The sequence below is a fragment of the Nycticebus coucang genome, chromosome 21 (genome assembly GCF_027406575.1).
Source record: "Nycticebus coucang isolate mNycCou1 chromosome 21, mNycCou1.pri, whole genome shotgun sequence".
NCBI classification, from domain to species: domain Eukaryota; kingdom Metazoa; phylum Chordata; class Mammalia; order Primates; family Lorisidae; genus Nycticebus; species Nycticebus coucang.
Window position 1 is genome coordinate 55,956,795 of NC_069800.1, and position 19,450 is coordinate 55,976,244.

A 19,450-nucleotide genomic window follows, 5' to 3' on the forward strand; every position below is an offset into this window, starting at 1 on the left:
AGGCCTAACAGTGCTTTTCAACCAGAGCGAATTTTGCCCTCGCCTGCTGGGGAGAGGAAGGATTAAACATTGTCTGGAGACATTTGTGGCTATCATGATTGGGGCAGGTACTATCGCAATCTAGTGAGTAGAGGCCAAGGATGCTGCTGAATACCCTGTAATGCCCCCTTGTAACAAAGAAAGGTTCAAGCCCAGCGGGCGTCAGTCATGCTGAGGGTAAGAAACTCTGCTATGTAACCTGACCATGCAGCCCTTCTGTGGTGAGAACAGAAATACTCCATACCTAATGCTGTGGATAGTCAGCCATTTGCCAGAAAAAATTGTACAAGGAGTACTTGGATAGAAAGGTTTGCTCTAAGGTTGAAGGACTTCCTTTTCTTTTCATGTACTCAAAGAGTATAGGTGGGAACACGGTAAAAATTAAGTTTACTTTCCACCCCAGCCCCAGCCAGCTAGCTCTTTCCTGAAGAAGCCAACCACTGTCATCAGCTTCTTTTATGATCTTCCGAAGGTATTCAAAGCTCACAGAAGCACAAGTGTACACACAGCCTCTTCTTCTCCCCCACATCCCCCACCCCAAAAGGCAGCATATTCTGTATATTGCTTTGTAACTTACTTCTTCACTTAAATATCATGGAGATCATTCCATGTCAGCACATGTATATCTGTCTCATCCTCTCCAACAGCTCAACAGTACATAATATGGTCTACTGAAAGACATTAAGGGTGTTTCCAGTATTTTGCTAATACTGACAATGCTACATAAAATAATTTTATAAACTTTCCTTGGGCAATACAGTCAAGAAAAACTAGACAGTAAACTCCTAGCAGAACTGCCGGATCAGATGGTATATACCTCTTACATTTTTTTTTTTTTTTTGAGACAAGTCTCACTATGTCGCCCTTGGTAGAGTGCCATGGCGTCACAGTACCTGGCCTATTGTTGAAAAAGAGCAACCTCCAGCTCTTGCTTGGGCTTAAGTGATTCTCTTGCCTCAGCCTCCCAAGTAGCTGGGACTATAGGTACCCGCCACAACCCTCAGCTATTTTTTTTTTTTTTTTTTGGTGTAATTGTCATTGTTGTTTGGCAGGCCCAGGTTGGGTTTGAACCCGATAGTTTCACTGTATGTGGCTGGCGTCCTAGCCGCTAAGTTACAGGCACTGAGTTATCTCTTACATTTTGTTAGAAGATTTTCTTTTGAGTAAAGCAATAACAAAAATACTTAATATAACAGGGAGATATGCTACTCAAGTGCTCTATCTAGATGCTTTAATAATTATGTGGGTATTCTAGTTACAGAGCTTATGACTTAATTTTTAACCTTGGAGAACCAGGGTGATCAGAACTACAGGGTAAAAAGACAGCCCATAAGTGTTGGGAAAGATACAGAGAAAGTGGAACCCTACGCATTGCTAATGGAAGGTAAAATGGTGCACCCACTTTAAAAACCAGTTTGGCAGTTCCTCAATATGTCAGACATAGAGGTCCCATATGATCCAGCAATTCCACTCTGAGAATATACGTCCACACAAAAACCTCTACACAAATGTTCCTAGCATTGTTATTAATAGTAGCCAAGAGGCAGAAATGACCCAAATGTCCAACCGATGAATGGATAAATAAAAAAGGTATAGCTACACTGTGAATTTTTTCAGCCATAAGAAAGAATCAAGTACTGATAAATGCTACAAAACATGGATGAACTTTGAAAAAATTATGCTAAGTAAAGGCAGCCAGTCACAAAAGATGATATATTGTATGATTATATGCAATGCCCAGAGGAGGCAAATTCACTGAGCTAGATAGAAAGTAGATTAGTTTATCAAGGATGAAAAGGGACTCTACTGGGTATGGGGTTTCTTTAGGGGGCAATAAAAATGCTCCGAAACTAGAGATGGTTGTACAACTCTGAATATGATAAAACCTACCAAACCATATACTTTAACAGGACGAATATTATCTCAAAGTTGTTATTAAAAAAATGTATGGATCCTGGGCAGCGCCTGTGGCTCAGTAAGTAGGGCACCAGCCCCATATACCGAGGGTGCCAGGTTCAAACCTGGCCCCTGCCAAACTGCAACAAAAAAAATAGCTGGGTGTCGTGGTGGGTGCCTGTGGTCCCAGCTACTCAGGAGGCTGAGGCAAGAGAATCGCCTAAGCCCAAGAGCTGGAAGTTGCTGTGAGTCATGACACCACAGTGCTCTACGGAAGGCGACAAACTAAAACTTTGTCTCTTAAAAAAAAAAAAAAAAAAGCATGGATCCCAAACCTGCAGATGCTGGTGTGGATCTGTACAGAAGGGAACCCTTTTACAATTTTGGTGGGACTGCAAGCTAATCTAGTCTCTTTGGAAAGAAAAGAATCCTCAAAGAACTCAAAATAGACCTTCCATTTGATCCTGCAATCCCATTAGTAGGCAATAACCCAGAAGAAAAAAAATCATTTTATTATTGTTTGCAGTAGATTGTGTATCGCAGCTCAATTAACAATTGCCAAGATGTGGAAACAACCTAAATGCCCATCAACCTAGGGATGTATTAATACATTGTGGTATATATGTACCATGGACTACTATCGGCCATAAAAAAAAGATGGGGACTTTACATCTTTTGTGTTAACCTGGATGGAGCTGAAACACATTTCTTAGTAAAGTATCGCAAGAATGGAAAAGCAAGTATCAGATGTAATTCAGTACTAATATGAAGCCAGTAGATGATCTCATACACCCCCACATAAGGGAAAAACTCAATTCAATTCAAGTTGGGGGGATGGGGAAAGAGGGAGGGAAAGAGAGAGGGGGATTAGTGTGCTCCCACTTAATGGGCACAATGTAAGGGTATATGGCACACCTCTTGGGTATGGAACACAACTACAATAGGGACTCTGCCTAACATATGCAAACATTGTAACCTAATTGTTTGTATCCTCGCATTAATCTAAAAATTTTTTAATAAAAGTATGGAGAGCACTTAACATACTATAGCTACTCATTAAAACTTAGCCCTGACTGGCGGCGCCAGTGGCTCAGTGAGTAGGGCGCTGACCCCATATACCGAGGGTGGCAGGTTCAAACCCGACACCAGCCAAACTGCAATAAAAAAATAGCTGGGTGTTGTGGCGGGTGCCTGTAGTTCCAGCTACTCAGTAGGCTGAGGGAAGAGAATCGCCTAAGCCCAAGAGCTGGAGGTTCCTGTAAACTGTGATGCCACAGCACTCTACTGAGGGTGACAAAGTTAAACTCTGTCTCAAAAAAAGAAAAAAAGAAAATTGCCGGGTGCAGTGGCTCATGCCTGTAATCCCAGCACTGTGGGAAGCTGAGGAGGGAGAATTGCTTGAGGTCAAGAGTTCGAGACTCGCCTGAGGGACAGTAAGACCCCCGGCTCATGAAAAAAGTGTAAAAATATGTAAAAACCCAGGACACCGGGCAAGTGCCTGTAATCCCAGTGGCTTCCGGAGGCTGAGGCAGCAGGATGCTCGTAGCCTGAATCTGCTCAGGGGCATAGGGTGGGACTCTGTCTCAACAACAAAACAAACAAACAAACAAAAAACTTAGCCCCGTTTGGAAAGAGATAAACTGAAATCCAGGGTAGTCCAAGCTGTTTTAGGAATAGAATATTTTAAACAGAACATAGTGATTCCCTGTTTTTTTATCGCCCTCGGTAGAATGTCATAGCGTTACAGCTCACAGCAACCTCCAACTCCTGGGCTTCAGCGATTCTCTTGCCTCAGCCTCCCAAGTAGCTGGGACTATAGGCGCCCCGCCACAATGCCCGGCTATTTTTTGTTGCAGTTTGGCTGGGGCCGGGTTTGAACCCACCACCCTTGGTATATGGGGCCGGCGCCCTACTCACTGAGCCACAGGCGCCGCCCCATTGGTTCAATTCTTACTATTATTATTATTATTTGCAGTTTTTGGCCAGGGCCAGGTTTGAACCCGCCACCTCTGGTATAGGGGGCTGGCGCCCTACTCCTTGAGCCACAGGCGCCACCCCTGGTTCAATTCTTAATATGTCAGACCCTGTACATCAGTTGATTAACAAATCTATTGAATAACCATTCCGTTCTAAGTCATTTCCATGTACTCTCGGGAGTAAGGAGGGGTAGAATAGTTTTCATCTTCAAGAAACCTAAACCATTCTTAGTAAGAAAAAATGCAGTGACGGAGAAAGACATCAGCGTATAATGGACTTTCAGATATAGCAAAGGAAATTATTTTAATGGAGAAATAGTATTTTTGGATTGGGTTTTCCTGAGTCTTTAAATAGAAAATTCTGGTTTTCATAGGAAAAGAGGATAAGGAAAGGAGTAAAAACAGATGGAAATACATACATTTTTATAAAACCCACAGAACTACAGGGCCGCAATATAACTCAAGAAGCAACATTAAATGGCAAAGCAAGTCATTCACATGAGTGTTGATGACCATCTGTGATGAATAACAGACTAGGATGAACACTGGATGAGCACGCCATGCTTCCCTGTTCCAGCCGGGGCCACACCCTGCACGTCTATTCCCACAGTGCTATGCAGCTCGCAGGCAGCCAAAAGAATAAATGAATGCTGTCATCCTTAAGCACAGGCAGACACAGACAGGTCCTGCTACATTCAGGCAGCGTCTCCAGCTGCTTGTCTGGAGTGTGTTACTGTATGGAATCTACTTCTTACCTCATATCAAGTTACTACTTAACACTTTGGATAATTCTACAATGGTTAGCAAATAAAAACTCAAAATTTGAACAAGAGGGAGATAATGTGGCACACAGGTTAAGAGCACAGGCTCTGGGATCAGACCTGGTGTGGGAGTTACCAGATATGATTCTGGGCAAATAACTTCACTTCTCTAAGTCTGTTTCCTCATCTGTAAAATGGAATCCAATCCTATGGCTCAGGGAGTAGGGCACCAGTCCCATATACTGAGGGTGGCAGGTTCTTACCCAGCTCCGGCCAAACTGCAACTAAAAAATAGTTGGGCATTGGGCGGCGCCTGTGGCTCAGTCGGTAGGGTGCCGGCCCCATATACGGAGGGTGGCGGGTTCAAGCCCGGCCCCGGCCAAACTGCAACTAAAAAATAGCCAGGCGTTGTGGTGGGCGCCTGTGGTCCCAGCTACTCGGGAGGCTGAGGCAGGAGAATCGCCTAAGCCCAGGAGTTGGAGGTTGCTGTGAGCTGTGTGAGGCCACGGCACTCTACCGAGGGCCATAAAGTGAGACTCTGTCTCTACAAAAAAAAAAAAAATAGTTGGGCATTTTGGCAGGCGCCTGTAGTCCCAGCTACTCGGGAGGCTGAGGCAAGAGAATCACCTGAGCCCAGGCGTTGGGAAGTTGCTGTGAGCTGTGACGCCACAGTACTCTACTGAGGGCGATAAAATGAGACTCTGTCTCTAAAAAAAAAAAAGATGGAATCCAATTAAACAACAGGAGCAACTAGATAGAGCACCGAGAGAATTAAATAACATTTTTTCCCCACCACTATATTAATGAGGATAAACTACATTTCTTGAGAGTTTACTACGTACCCTCAAAAAAAGGCTGTGGGCACCAGGAAACTCTCACAAATCATGAAGCTCTGTCTAGGCGAAATCGTTTCTCCCATACCTATCAACTTCATCTTTGCAAAGGCCTCTGGGCCTAACAGTGCCTGGAACACAGTTTATAGGCTGGCAATGAACCTTGGCTGAATGGCCCAGTGAATTAGGATACAGGTACTGGACAGACCGGGGAGGAAGTGAATAAAAACCACAAAACACAACTGTGAGGGCTTTTCAAAGTTGGTCTGGAGGCTGACTTCAGGAATGCTGGCTATACCTGGAGCTTGGCTATTTGATAAGCCCAGAGTTTATTCTAAACTACATCTGAGGGTGCAATGACCTCAAACCTCACTGTCTGTGTTGTCATGTAAATTCACACTGGAGTCTGAACAGGGTTTTGCTTACCATTTAGAGGGGTTATTAAATAGCATCAGAGGAGGTTCAAATATATAAACTGAAACTGGTCAAAAAAGAATAGCCACATTTCAGAAAATATACCATAGGTGAGCATTTTTCCATGATAAGGCTAAGATTCTTTTTAAAAGGAGGCACGGTGAATTTAAGACATTGACATTTATAGCCGTAGCTCGACGCTTACTCTTGGAGGCCCAATTATCATCCCTGTCCATCTTGTAAGTGTCATGTCTTCGTCATCTTCTAGACCCCAGCTAACTGTGCCATCTCCTACTCCTTTCTGGCCTTCTTCGAGTTCTTCCAACAGTCGGAAATTGCGAGGGACTTTTACTCCTAAAATAAATGGAAAGAAATTCAAGATACTAGCAACTCCAGGGGAACCTGTAAGCCTAGAGCTAGCTGCTCATTATTACTCCCTGGGAACAAAGGTGCTAACATGCAAAAAAAAAAAACAAAAAACTGCCACACCTCAAACCTGCCACTTAGAAACCTATCAGCATTGACCAGCACAACCTGAGGGAAAAGGCACCATGGTTCTGTGATGCATGAAGTGACCAGGGATAGATAACCAAATTCAAGGACCCCCACCCCTACCCCTCTGACAAACCTCATAAAGGATCTAAATGCTGATAAATTTGGGTCAACTTGTGAGATGAAAACTATCAGTATCAAAAGGACCTTGGAAGAGAAGAGACTTTAAGGGTATGCTCACTTGTTGGAATGACCCCCGAACGCTCCGAGGAATAGTCACCATGGACATGTCTCATAAAAATGGTGTCCTCTTAATCAGCTAAGGATCAACTGAAAGTGCCAAGGATACAATCTTTAATTATTTTTCAATTCTGTAAGCTATAGTTTCTCTCTCAACTTGTAAAAAGCTAGAAAAGGCTAGCTGGTTCTCTGATGTGTTTCAAAAAACTCAAAGCCTGACAAGGAGCTCAAGAAAGCAACACACAAACACATCTCCCAGGTTGAAACCGTGGATCTGAGTTCAGGTTGAGGCTTGAGCCATTTCTGTCTTCCAGCACGGAGCCTAGGTGATGGGGCCGCATGAGGATGGGGCGAGCGAGGGAAGGGAAGACTGCCTTTCTTTCTGTGTTTGGGCACAGAGCATCTCTCCTGGGGTTGCTCTCCTAACCAGCCTTGCCTGTCTCTTCCTCCTCCCCAACTTCCCCTAGAAAGAACTCAGGATCCAGACAAGTTTCAAATTCCCTTTGCCTTGAATGCTGGGCCCCCAACTGGCCAGACTCTCAGAGGGAAGTAGGACTTACCACCACAGAAGAGACCCACTGGAAAGATATAGGACTGAGGGACGCGTTTGCAGTGTCGGCATTTCCCGAAGCATGGGACACATGTCATTATTAATTTGATTAGAATATCTGAGCATCTATTATATGTCAGGTACTTTTCAAGGCACTGAGGAACAAGCAATAAACAAAACAAAAGTGCCTGACCTTGTGGAGATTACATTCCAGAGGGAGACATAGAAATAACAAATATGTAAATTACATAGTATGACAGATTATGGTGTTCTGGAGCAGGGAATAATGGGGAAGGGGTAATAATTTTATTTTATTTATTTTTTTGAGACAGAGTTTTATTTTGTCACCCTCAGTAGAGTGCTGTGGTGTCATAGCACACAGCAACCACAAACTCTTGGGCTCAGGTGATTCTCTTGCCTCAGCTTCCCAAGTAGCTGGGACTACAGGCGCCTACCACAAAGCCCTGCTATTGTTTAGAGACGAGGTCTCGCTCTGGCTCAGGCTGGTTTCAAACCTGTGAGCTCAGGTGATCCACCCAACTTGGCCTCCCAAGGGCTGGGATTACAGGTGTGAGCTACCTTGCCCAGCTAAAGGCAACAATTTTAAATAGAGGGATCAAAGTAAGTGTTACTATGACCAAAGACCTGAATGTAAGGAAGCTTGACTTACGGATAGATGAAGGGAGTATCTAAGGCACAGGGAACAAGTGCAAAAGCCCTGAGGTAGGGCCTTGTTTAAATTGAGAAAAAACAGCCAGATGCCAACAGTTACTTACAAGATCTGACTTGTTTTGAGACAGGGTCTCACTTTGTCACCTAGGCCAGAGTGCAATGGCCTTATAGCTCACAGCAACCTCAAACTCCTGGGCTCAAGAGATCTTCCTATTTCAGTCTCCTGAGTAGCTGGGACTATAGCCTTTTGACTACTTTGAGGAGTAATGATCAAGTGTTTTGTAGAATATCTCTCTATTATAAACTTTGGTGTTAGCTTGACGCCTGTAGCTCAAGCAGCTAAGGCGCCAGCCACGTACACTAAAGCTGGTGGGTTCGAATCCAGCCCGGGACTGCCAAACAATGACAACTACAACCAAAAAATAGCTGGGTGTTGTGGCAGGCGCCTGTAGTCCCAGCTACTTGGGAGGTAGAGGCAAGAGAATCGCTTAAGCCCAGGAGTTGGAGGTTGCTGTGAGCTGTGACACCACAGCACTCTACCCAGGGCTATAACTTGAGGCCTGTCTCAAAAATAAATAAATAAATACATAAATAAATAAAATAAAAATAAATAAAATGTAAGCTAAGGAGTCAGCTGATTAAAGAAAAATATTAAATAATAGCACATGTTACTTTGAAAGGAAACCGCAAAAATCTGAAAGGATATGTGAACTGTTCTTTTGGAAAACAGAGACATTTTTCATCTACAGAATAGTCAACTGTTTTATTCAGTCATACTGGATTATTTCCTCTAGAAAACAAAACTGGGCCAGGCGTGGTGGCTCACGCCTGTAATCCTAGAACTCTGGGAGGCCGCGGCAGGTGAACTGCCTGAGCTCAAGAGTTTGAGATCACCCAGAGCAAGAGTGAGACCCCCATCTGTAAAAATAGCTGGGTGTTGTGGCAGGCGCCTGTAGTCCCAGCAACTTGGGAAGCTGAGGCAAGAGGATCACTTAAGCTCAAGAGTTTGAGGTTGCTGTGGACTATGATATCACAGCACTCTACTGAGGGCAACAAAGTGAGACTCTCGTCTCAAGAACAAACAAACAAAAAAACCCTGAAAGATGTTTGTGATATGACAGGGAACAATTCAGTCAAAATGATACTTCTGTTCAGAAAGAATTAAATGTCAACCTTTAATAACCTACTAATTTGGCTAGGAAAAAAAGTCATTATGTATTAGTACTGGTTAATTTATAAGCCTGCACTAATGGCTCTGCGCCTGTAGCTCAAGCAGCTAAGGCACCAGCCACATACACCATAGCTGGTGGATTAGAATCTAGCCCGGGCCCACCAAACAACAATGGCAACTACAACCAAAAAATAGCTGGGCATTGTGGCAGGCACCTGTAGTCCCAGCTACTCTGGAGGGTGAGGCAAGAGAATCACTTAAGCCCAGGAGTTGGAGGTTGCTGTGAGCTGTGATGTCACAGCACTCTACCAGGATGACAGCTTGAGGCTTTGTCTCAAAAAAAAAAAAAAAAAGCCTGCACAAATAAAAATATCAAAAGAGCACAGAATCATAGTGATAGGAAGGCTGATGAAGCTACTCAGATTTAGGTGACAAATACTAACCTAAATGAAATTGAACTGATTTCCTTATTTCTTTGGTTCAATTGTGTATGTGGGCTTTGCATATTTGTTTTTAAGTAATTGGATATATAATCAAATAAAAATGTCTATTGGAAGCATAGGATTAATCATTAATAAAATATTTTGCCGTATTTCACAAGTAAAAATTAAGTATCTGAAAAATATGGGCTGGGTGCAGTGGCTCACGCCTGTAATCTTAGCACTCTGGGAGGCCTAGGCAATTGGCTTGAGGTGAGGAGTTCGAAACCAGCTTCAAACAAGAAGCAAGAATGAGCAAGAGTGAAACACCCCACCTCTTTACAAAAAATAGAAAAATTAGTGGTGGCCTGAGCCTATAGTCCTATTTGCTTAGGAGGCTTGTTTGAGTCCAGGAGTGTGAGGTTGCAGTGAGCTATGATAATGTCCCTCCACTCTAGCCTGGGCAACAGAATGAGACCTCGTCTCACAAAAAACAAAAACACTGGCTCAGCGCCTATGGCTCAAGTGCCTAAGGCGCCAGCCACATACACCTGAGCTGGTGGGTTGGAATCCAGCCCGGGCTGCCAAACGACGACAGCTGCAACCAAAAAATAGCCGGGCATTGTGACGGGCGCCTGTATTCCCAGCTACTTGGGAGGTGGAGGGAGGAGACTTGCTTGAGCCCATGAGTTGGAGGTTGCTGTGAGCTGTGATGCCACAGCACTCTACCCAGGGTAACAGCTTGAGGCTCTGTCTCAAAAACAAACAAAAAAAAACACTAAAACTTTTTGAGACAGTCTCACTAATATCCCCCACAACTCAGAGCAACCTCAAACTCTTGGGCTTAAGCGATTCTCTTGCCTCAGTCTTCCACGTAGCTGGGACTACAGGCGCCTGCCAAAACGCCCAGCTATTTTTTTGTTGTATTTGTCATTGTTGTTTGGCAGGCCTAGGCCGGGTTCGAAGCCACCAGCCTGGGTGTATGTGACCAGTGCCCTAACCGCTAGCTACAGGCGCCGAGCCAAAAAATAAAAAACACCAAAACTTTTAATTTCCTATCTCTTTTGAAACTAATAACAACAAGCTTATATTTAAATGTTAGATCTGATTATTAAGTGAAAAGGTAGTATTTTAGCCATAAGGAAGTTCTCTAAAGTTTTCAAGAGGAACAGTCCTGCTAGAAATAGTCTAGCCTGACAATTAAATACCTAACACAAGAAAGTAACACATTTTTTAAACTTGCTAAAAAGAACAATGCAAAATAAAGTGCAATTTCCCTTTAGTAATGAAGAGCTTAGTTATGGATGTTGTTACACGTGGCCACTGTCCATTTGACAGTCAGAATAAGTTTTACTGACATTAAAAACAGAGACCATTTAAAAGCAGTCACACAGGGAATGCCATTAAGTGAGATGAGGCTGTCATATAACTGAAGCTCTGAGGAAGGTGAGGGAGCGTGACTTCCAGACATCCAGGAAACAATCTTCTGAACAGAGGAAATAGCAAATGCAAAAGCCCTGAGGTAAGACCTGGCCTAGAGTGCAGTTCTTAAATTGTTCTATTACAAAAATAACATGGGATCAGGTAAAATAAATGTAAAAAAAAACGAAAAGGGGAGAAAAAACACCCATAATTCTTACATGCAGAGACGACAGCTATTAATATCTTGGTCTATATCCTTACCAACTTTATTAAGCTATGAGTTTACTAGGGCTGCCATAACAAAATACCACAGACTAGGTACAAACAACAGAAATTTATTTCTCACAGCTCTGGACTAGAAGTCCAAGATCGAGGTATCAGCCGGTTGAGGTGTTTCCCTTGGCTTGCAGATGGTCACCTTCTCACTGCGTCCTCACATTGCCTTTTTTCTGTACATACACATCCTGGTTACTTTTCATGTGTCCAGCTGTCCTCTTTTCTTGTTTTTAAAGACAGGGTCTCACTCTGTTGCCTGGGCTAGAGTGCATGGTGTCATCACAGTTCACTGCAACTTCCAAGCTCAAGTGATCCTCCTGCCTCAGCCTCCAGGGTTGCTGGGACATAGGTGTGTGCCACCACACCTGGCTAATTTTTCTATTTTTTTGTGTGTGGGGGTGTCTCCTTCTTGCTCAGGCTGATCCTGACTTCAAGAAACCCTCCCACCGTGGCCTCCCAAAGTGCTGGGATTACAGGTGTGAAGCATTGTATCCAGCCCACATTTCCCCTTCTTTAAGGAAACTGGTCAGTTTTTTTTTACTAGTTAAAGAACTTTATTAACCTTTGAGAATCACTTTTTTTTTTTTTGGCCAGGGCTGGGTTTGAACCCGCCACCTCAGGTATATGGGGCCGGCGCCCTACTCCTTGAGCCACTGGCGCCAGCCAGTAATTGGTCAGATTTATTAGAGCCCACTCTAACAGCGTCATTTTGGCTTGATCAGCCATGTAAAAGCCCTGCCTATACATGCTTGCCAGGGAATAAAAAATAATAAATACAGTCACATTTTGAGATACTAAGAGTTAGGGCTTCAATATATGAATCTGGGGGAGGGGACACAACTGGCCTGTAACAACATCTATTAAGTCAGACACAGTTTAATAAATGAAAAACTTTGGATTGACCAATATCTATTAGGCGGCCTAGAAATACTCCAAGTAGGAGCTGGAATGTATGTAATGTAAATATTGCAATAATTATAACCATATACTGAATAATTACAGTAAGCATTTATTCCATTGGAACAGCAGATTTCAGACTTGTATGGTCTCAAGACTCCTTTATAGGGCAGCGCCTGTAGGTCAATGGGTAGGGCACCAGTCACATACACCCAGGCTGGTGGGTTCCAATCCGGCACGGGCCAGCTAAACAATGATAACTACAACAAAAAAAACATAGTCGGGCATTGTGATAGGCCCCTGTAAGTCCCAGCTACTTGGGAGGCTGAGACAAGAGAATCACTTAAGCCCAAGAGTTAGAGGTTGCTGTGAGCTGTGATGTCAAAGCACTCTACCGAGGGTGACATAGTGAGACTCTGTCTCAGAAGAAAAAAAAAAAAGACTCCTTTATACTCTTAAAAATTACTGAAGACTAAAGAGCCTTTGTTTGTGAGTTATAGCTATTATTTGCCAAGTGAGAAAAAAAAATTTTTTTTAGAGTTTCACTTTGTTGCCCTCAGTAGAGTGACGTGGCATTGTGGCTCACAGCAACTTCAAACTCTTGGACTCCACAGATTCTCTTGCCTCAGTTTTTCACTTTTAGTAGAGATGGAGTCTCATTCTTGCTCAGGCTGGTCTTGAACCTGTGAGCTCAGGGCAATCCACCCACCTTGGCCTCCCAGAGTGATAGGATTACAGGCATGAGCCACCATACCTGGCCTCAAGTTAGGAATTTAAACTGAGAAATTTTTATTTTATTTTTTGAGACAGAATCTCGCTTGGTTGCCCTAGGCATGAGTACAGTGGTGTCATAGCTCACAGCAACCTCAAACTCTTGGGTTCGAGCAATTCTCTTGACTCAGCCTTCTGAGTAGTTGCCTGCCTTGATGCCCGGGTAGTTTTTCTATTTATAGAGACAGCGTCTTACTCTTGCTCAGGCTAGTCTTGAACTCCTGAGCTTAGGCAATTCACCTACCTCGGCCTCCCAGAGTACTAGGTGAATCACCTTACTAGGCCTAAACTGAGAAAATTTTAAAGTATTTATCATTTGGGCAGCACCCGTAGCTCAGTGGGTAGGGCACCAGCCATGTATACCAAGGCAGGGGATTCGAACCCGGCCTGGGCTTGCTAAACAACAACAACTGCAACAAAAAAATAGCCAGGTGTGGTGGCGGGTGCCTATAGTCCCAGCTACTTGGGAGGTTGAGGCAAGAGCATCGCTTACGCCCAGGAGTCAGAGGTTGCTGTGAGCTGTGACATCATAGCACTCTACGGAGGACGACAAAATGAGGCTGTCTCAAAAAAAAAAAAAAATTTATCATTTAAATCTAACTACAACAAAACATTGTGTTAAGTAGTTAAGAAACAACTACATTTTCCAAAGAACAAAAGAAAATCAGTGAGAAGATGGCATGGCTTTGCCAATTTTTTTAGTGACTGGTCTAAAACAGGGAGTCTGAAGAACTGATGTGAGTTGGAGAACACATGTCCAATCTAAAGGGGGACAGTTACTCCTTTGCTCTGATTAAATGTCTGTGGGCCAGATTCTTCTCATGGATCACCAGCCTACAATATCTAAGGCCACCTAATTGCTCACAAACTCCTTGAGCTCTAACACCTTAGATTTAGCTCAGAAAGTATTTTAAATTCTCTGTCAGAAGGGAATGTACAGATTGGTAAATGTGTGTTAATCTGGCATAGGGCAGTTAAGTACTGCTAACCTTTATTCAACCTTAAATCTTTTTTTTTTTTTTTTGGTTCTTGGCCAGGGCTGGGTTTGAACCCAACCCACCACCTCTGGCATATGGGACTGGTGCCCTACTCCTTGAGCCACAGGCGCCGCCCTCAACCTTAAATCTTGAAGAATTTAAGTCCTTAAAGTAGAAAGTTCTTAAAGTAGACTTAATTTTCAATTTATTTTTTCTAACACAGATTTTAATTTTCACCCAAAAATTAATTAAAAGCAAGTCTGGGGAACAATAACAGCCAGCAGAAATCAGGAATTACAAAAACACACAAATTATGGAGTGGTTCATTTAATCTTTCCTGATATTTAAATGTAAGTGTCTAACTGCCACCTGGTCCACTGAACTCTACTGTGCTAAGAACATAATGTTCTTGATAAGGGACCAATCTGGGCTCACCATGTTCAACGTGTGTAAAACTGGATTCATTCTCTCCACATTTATGGGCAAAAAAACCCTACATACTTCAGAACTATAATAAAAAACGTTTGCGGCTGGGTGCCTGGGGCTCAAGCGGCTAAGTCACATACACCTGGGCTGGAGGGTTCGAATCCAGCCCGGCCCGCCAAACAACAATGACAGCTGCAACCAAAAAATAGCCGGGCGTTGTGGCGGGCGCCTGTAGTCCCAGCTACTTGGGAGGCAGAGGCAGGAGAATCGCTTGAGCCCAGAAGTTGGAGGTTGCTGTGAGCTGTGATGCCATTGCACTCTACCCAGGGCAATAGCTTGAGGCTGTCTCATAAAAAAAAAAAAAAACAAAAAAACGTTTGCTAGGTTTTTTTACCTGCTGTCAAAATTTGCCTACATGTGAATATCAGTAACATGTATGTACACACACCTTCTTTCAGTGTGATAATTACTCAATACTTATCCAAGCACTTTACTAGACAATACAGGGGTGAGGAAGGAAATACAAATGGGCCTCCCCAGCAATTTATAGTCTTGTGTGGAAAGAAAAGATATCCCATACAAAGGTCCATGAAACAAAACATTATCAAAATGTATGAGAGGAACAGAACCCACCAGAGCACAGTGTTAACCTCTGAGAGGTCACAAACTCCTCTAAAATGTGATGAGAAGCTAGAGGTTGGGGCCATGTTATTAAAACGACTGCACTTTACCTTAACGGTAATCAGAGGGGACCAGCACAAGGCTCATGAGTAGGACAAGAGATAAGGCAAGTCTCCCGGGTAATGCTCAGGGTGGCCTGAAAGGGCAAGAGGCCAATTTAGGGATGTACCAATGCTAATCTCAGGATATAGAGCAAATTTGCTTAGAGCAAATAATATGACAGAACATTTGTTACTAAACTTCTCTTTTTTTTTTGAGACAGAGCCTCAAGCTGTACCCCTGGGTAGAGTGCTGTGGCATTCCAGCTCACAGTAACCTTCCAACTCCTGGGCTCAAGCGAATCTCCTGCTTGAGAATCCCTTGTAGGCCCCCAAGTAGCTAGGACTACAGGTGCCCACTACAATGTCCGGCTATTTTTTGGTTGCAGCCATCATTGTTGTTTGGCGGGCCCGGGCTGGATTCCAACCCACCAGCTCAGGTGTATGTGGCTGGCGCCTTAGCCGTTTGAGCCATAGGCACCGAGCGGTGTTAATAAACTTCCTTTTTTTTTTTTTTGTGGTTTTTGGCTGGGGCTGGGTTTGAACCCGCCACCTTCAGCATATGGGACCAGCGCCCTACTCCTTGAGCCACAGGCGCCGCCCGTTACTAACAGGTATGGATAACAGAAGCAGAAGGTGGCAAGTATTCATTTGCATGACTATGGCAGTAGTTCCAATACAATGTGGCCAAACCCCCCCAAAATTACAGTAGGCTTGTATGTATATACTCAAATCAATGATCTTTGGATGCCACAGATGCAGAATCACAAATGTAAGGATACATGGGCTACTACTATTTTTATTTTTTTGAGAGTCTCACTTTCTTGCCCTCAGCAGTGTGCCATGGCATCACAGCTCACAGCAACCTCCAACTCTTATGCTTAAGTGATTCTCTTGCCTCAGCCTCCCGAGTAGCTGGGACTACAGGCACGTGCCACAACGCCTGGCTTTTTTTGTTGTTGTTGTTGTTGCAGTTGTCACTGCTCTTAGCTGGCCGGGGCCAGGTTTGAATCCACTACTCTCAGTATATGGGGCCAGCGCCCTACCCACTGAGCCACAGGCACACCCCAGGCTACTGCTATTTTTAAAAGACTAGTCAATGTAATGTCTATGTTATCTCCCACAATCATAATCAGAATATATATATATTTGTAGACAAGAGTATCACTCTGTTGCCCTGTGTAGAGTGTCATGGTGTTAGAGCTCACAGCAACCTCAAACTCTTGGGCTTGAGCAATCCTCTTGCCTCAGCCTTCCCAGTAGCTGGGACTGCAGGCATATACTGCTACACCCAGCTAGTTTTTCTATTTTTAGCGGAGACTGGGTCTCACTCCCACTCAGGCTGATCTCAAACTCCTGAGCTCAAGCAATCCACGCACCTTGGCCTTCTAGAGTGCTAGGATTACAGACGTGAATCACCACGCCCAGCCCGGAATATACTTTAAATTCTATAATCTTTCAGCAGAGGATTAAGACACCTGGGATAAATTCTGACTCCACAACTTTCCAGCAATCTAGTTGTATGCCTGAGCAAGTTGCCTTGAGCCCCAGTAAAGCAGGGATCACAATACTCCTGCAAGGGGGAATAAATGAGGTGAGACTGGAAAGCACTTTGTGTAATACCTGGCATATAGTAAGCTTCTGCTGAACTGCCTGCATTAGCACATTATACTATCATAAAATACAAAACAAAACCCCCTCCCATGACCCCATGTCCCTTTTCATCTACTGTCTCATTTCTTTGTTCCTTATCAGGAAAAAAACCTCAAAAGGGCTGTTAAGAGTCCTTGTCTGTGACTCTTCAACTGGTTTGCTCCTATTCCAATCGGGCTTTTCCACTTGTCACTCAGGACAGGGGTACCCAGCAGTACCATCTGAATCCCAAGGCCAAACCGCACGGTCAGTTCTCAGCCCCAGGTTACTGGAGCTCTTTGCACCAATCCCTTCCTCTTCCCCTCTGGCTATCAGGCCTCAGGGCACAGGAGCTCTCCCCTTTGCTCAATTCTCCTGAGTGATTTTACCCAGAGCAATGCTCCAAGGAAGCTGATGACTCTCCAATGTATATTTCTAATTAACTACCCCCTAGGCATTTCCATCTAGATGGCTAATAAGCCTTTCACAATTAAAATACTTCCAAAACAGAACTCCTTGCACTCCTCCTCTAAAAACAAAAACTAGCCATTCCTCAAGCTTGGTGTATGGAGTAAACAATGCTCTGGCCAAAAACCTTTGAGTCATGGCAAGAAATCTCTCCCTTACACCCCATATCCAGCCCATTTCCAAATCTATCCCACATTTGGTCATTTTTACCATCTCCACCATGACTGCTGTCATCCAAGCCACCTTAGCTTCCTAACCAGCTCCTTCATCCCCCTGGCCTGCCTATGGCCTATACTGCATAATGATCCTTTTGAAGGTATATAAGGCACCTTCCCTCCCCTACTCAAAGCCAGCCCGGCCTCCCACTGCAACTGAACACACCTCAACTCCTCACCTGACCTATAGAGCCCCACTTGCTTTGCTAACATCATTTCCTGCCACTCTTCCCCTTGCTACTTCACCCTCCTTCAGCCACAACAGTCCTTCAAGCTTCTGAAAAGGCAGCCTAACTTCCTGTCTTTGCGCTGCTAGTCCCTCAAGCTGGAATCCTGTGTCTCAGAACTGTGACCGGCTCACTTGTTCTTCAACCTAAGGTCTAACTTCCCATTTCCTTAACTTGCTTTATTTTTCTTCATAGTACTTGTTGCCACTTGACATTTTAAATATATTCATTGCCACCTCATTGAGTGTTCATCATCTGTGTCTCCCATCTAAACATAAGTTTTGTGAGAGTAAAACTTGGTTTCATTCCCTGCTGATCTCCAATGCCTCCGAGTGCTCTAACCTTAAGTACTCAAATGCTTGTCCAAAGAATGAATGAATGGCTGGGTGCTAGCTAGGAATAGTAATTCAGAATGAATAATCATCAATCTCACAAAATCCTAACTATGGTTCATCTCTGAAACTATAAGAGGAAAACATTCACAGCACCATTTAAAGGGAGTTTAACATAATAAGCATTATCAAAGGGGCTTAGCATGAATTTTAAAGTCCAGGAAAAGTCATACATTACATTTTGAATATTACAATTTTAAAAACCATGAATCTTGGGCGGTGCCCATAGCTCTGTGGGTAAGGCGCCAGCCACATATACCAGGGCTGGCAGGTTCAAACAACCCAGCCTGGGCCAGCTAAAACAACAACTGCAACAAAAAAATAGATGGGCGTTGTGGTGGGCACCTGTAGTCCCAGCTATTTGGGAGACTGAGGCAAGAGAATCGCTTGAGCCCAAGAGTTTGAGGTTGTTGTGAACTGTGACACCACAGCACTCTCCCCAAGGGTGACAGCTTGAGACTTTGTCTCAAAAGAAAACAAAAAAACAAACAAACAAAAAACCATGAATCTTCTTTAGAAGGCAGGCAATCTGCAGAGGCCCTCTTAAAGCCCTCTGCCTCTTACACCTACCACAGGGGCTCTGCTGTATTTTTTTTTTCTTTACATTTTCTTTTCTTTATTGTCTGACTCATTCTCTGAGGTTCGCAAGGCAGAGATGTGACTCATTCAATTCTGCCTCCCCAGAATGTGGTATGCTGTCTGGCATATAATGATACTCTAATGTTTGCTAGTGGAAGAGACGGCAGTATCTCTTCCTTTCCTACTGTAAATCTAATATGGTCCACGGGGATTATAATATTGGGTATTGATACCACAGAATTGAGATACCTGAGGTTTTTATTTTGAGATAAGTAAATTTTGATAACGAGTTTTATTTTTTAATGATGGAGAATTTTAGGAAAATTTATACTTTTTTAAATGGGGGACCCCAAATCACTCAAGAGGAAGGGTTCTTCACTATAAAATGAACTTTGTTTCATAAAATATGGATGAAAGCATGTTATTAATATTCTAAACCATTTAGAAATTATACACAAAGTAAAGATATCAATATTTTCTACAAAGCAAAAGAGCATTTAATTCCAATGGCCTAACAACACTCTGAAGTTCTAGAACTTAAATAAATCTAAATATTAGTGGAATTCGAGATCCTGCAGACTAATGGATGCATCAGTAACAAATGAGGACCTCATCTTACCCCAAATGGAGAGCATAAGTCCAAAATCATGATACATTAACAATTTAATGACTATAAATATTAAAAAATTAACTCTACAGGGCGGCATCTGTGGCTCAGTCAGTTGGGTGCTGGCCCCATATACCGAGGGTGGCAGGTTCGAACCTGGCCCCGGCCAACTGCAACAAAAACTAGCTGGGCATTGTGGCGGACACCTGTAGTCCCAGCTACTCAGGAGGCTGAGGCAAGAGAATTGCCTAAGCCCAAGAGCTGGAGGTTGCTGTGAGTCTCACTTTGTCGCCCTTGGTAGAGTGCCACAAAGTGATGAGACTCTGTCTCTAAAAATAAAACAAAAACACACTCACAAAAAACCCAAAACTCCGCATCT

At 43.6% G+C, this 19,450-nt stretch overlaps 1 protein-coding gene across 1 annotated transcript in view; it reads right to left on the minus strand.

The window, feature by feature from the left end:
• Positions 1-19,450, minus strand: part of UBE2V1 (ubiquitin conjugating enzyme E2 V1) — a 39,355-nt gene that overhangs the window by 12,238 nt on the left and 7,667 nt on the right. The window contains exon 2 of the mRNA XM_053573482.1: positions 6,125-6,273. Within this exon, the coding sequence (XP_053429457.1) occupies positions 6,125-6,273 (149 nt within the window). The remainder of the gene's footprint in view (positions 1-6,124; positions 6,274-19,450) is intronic.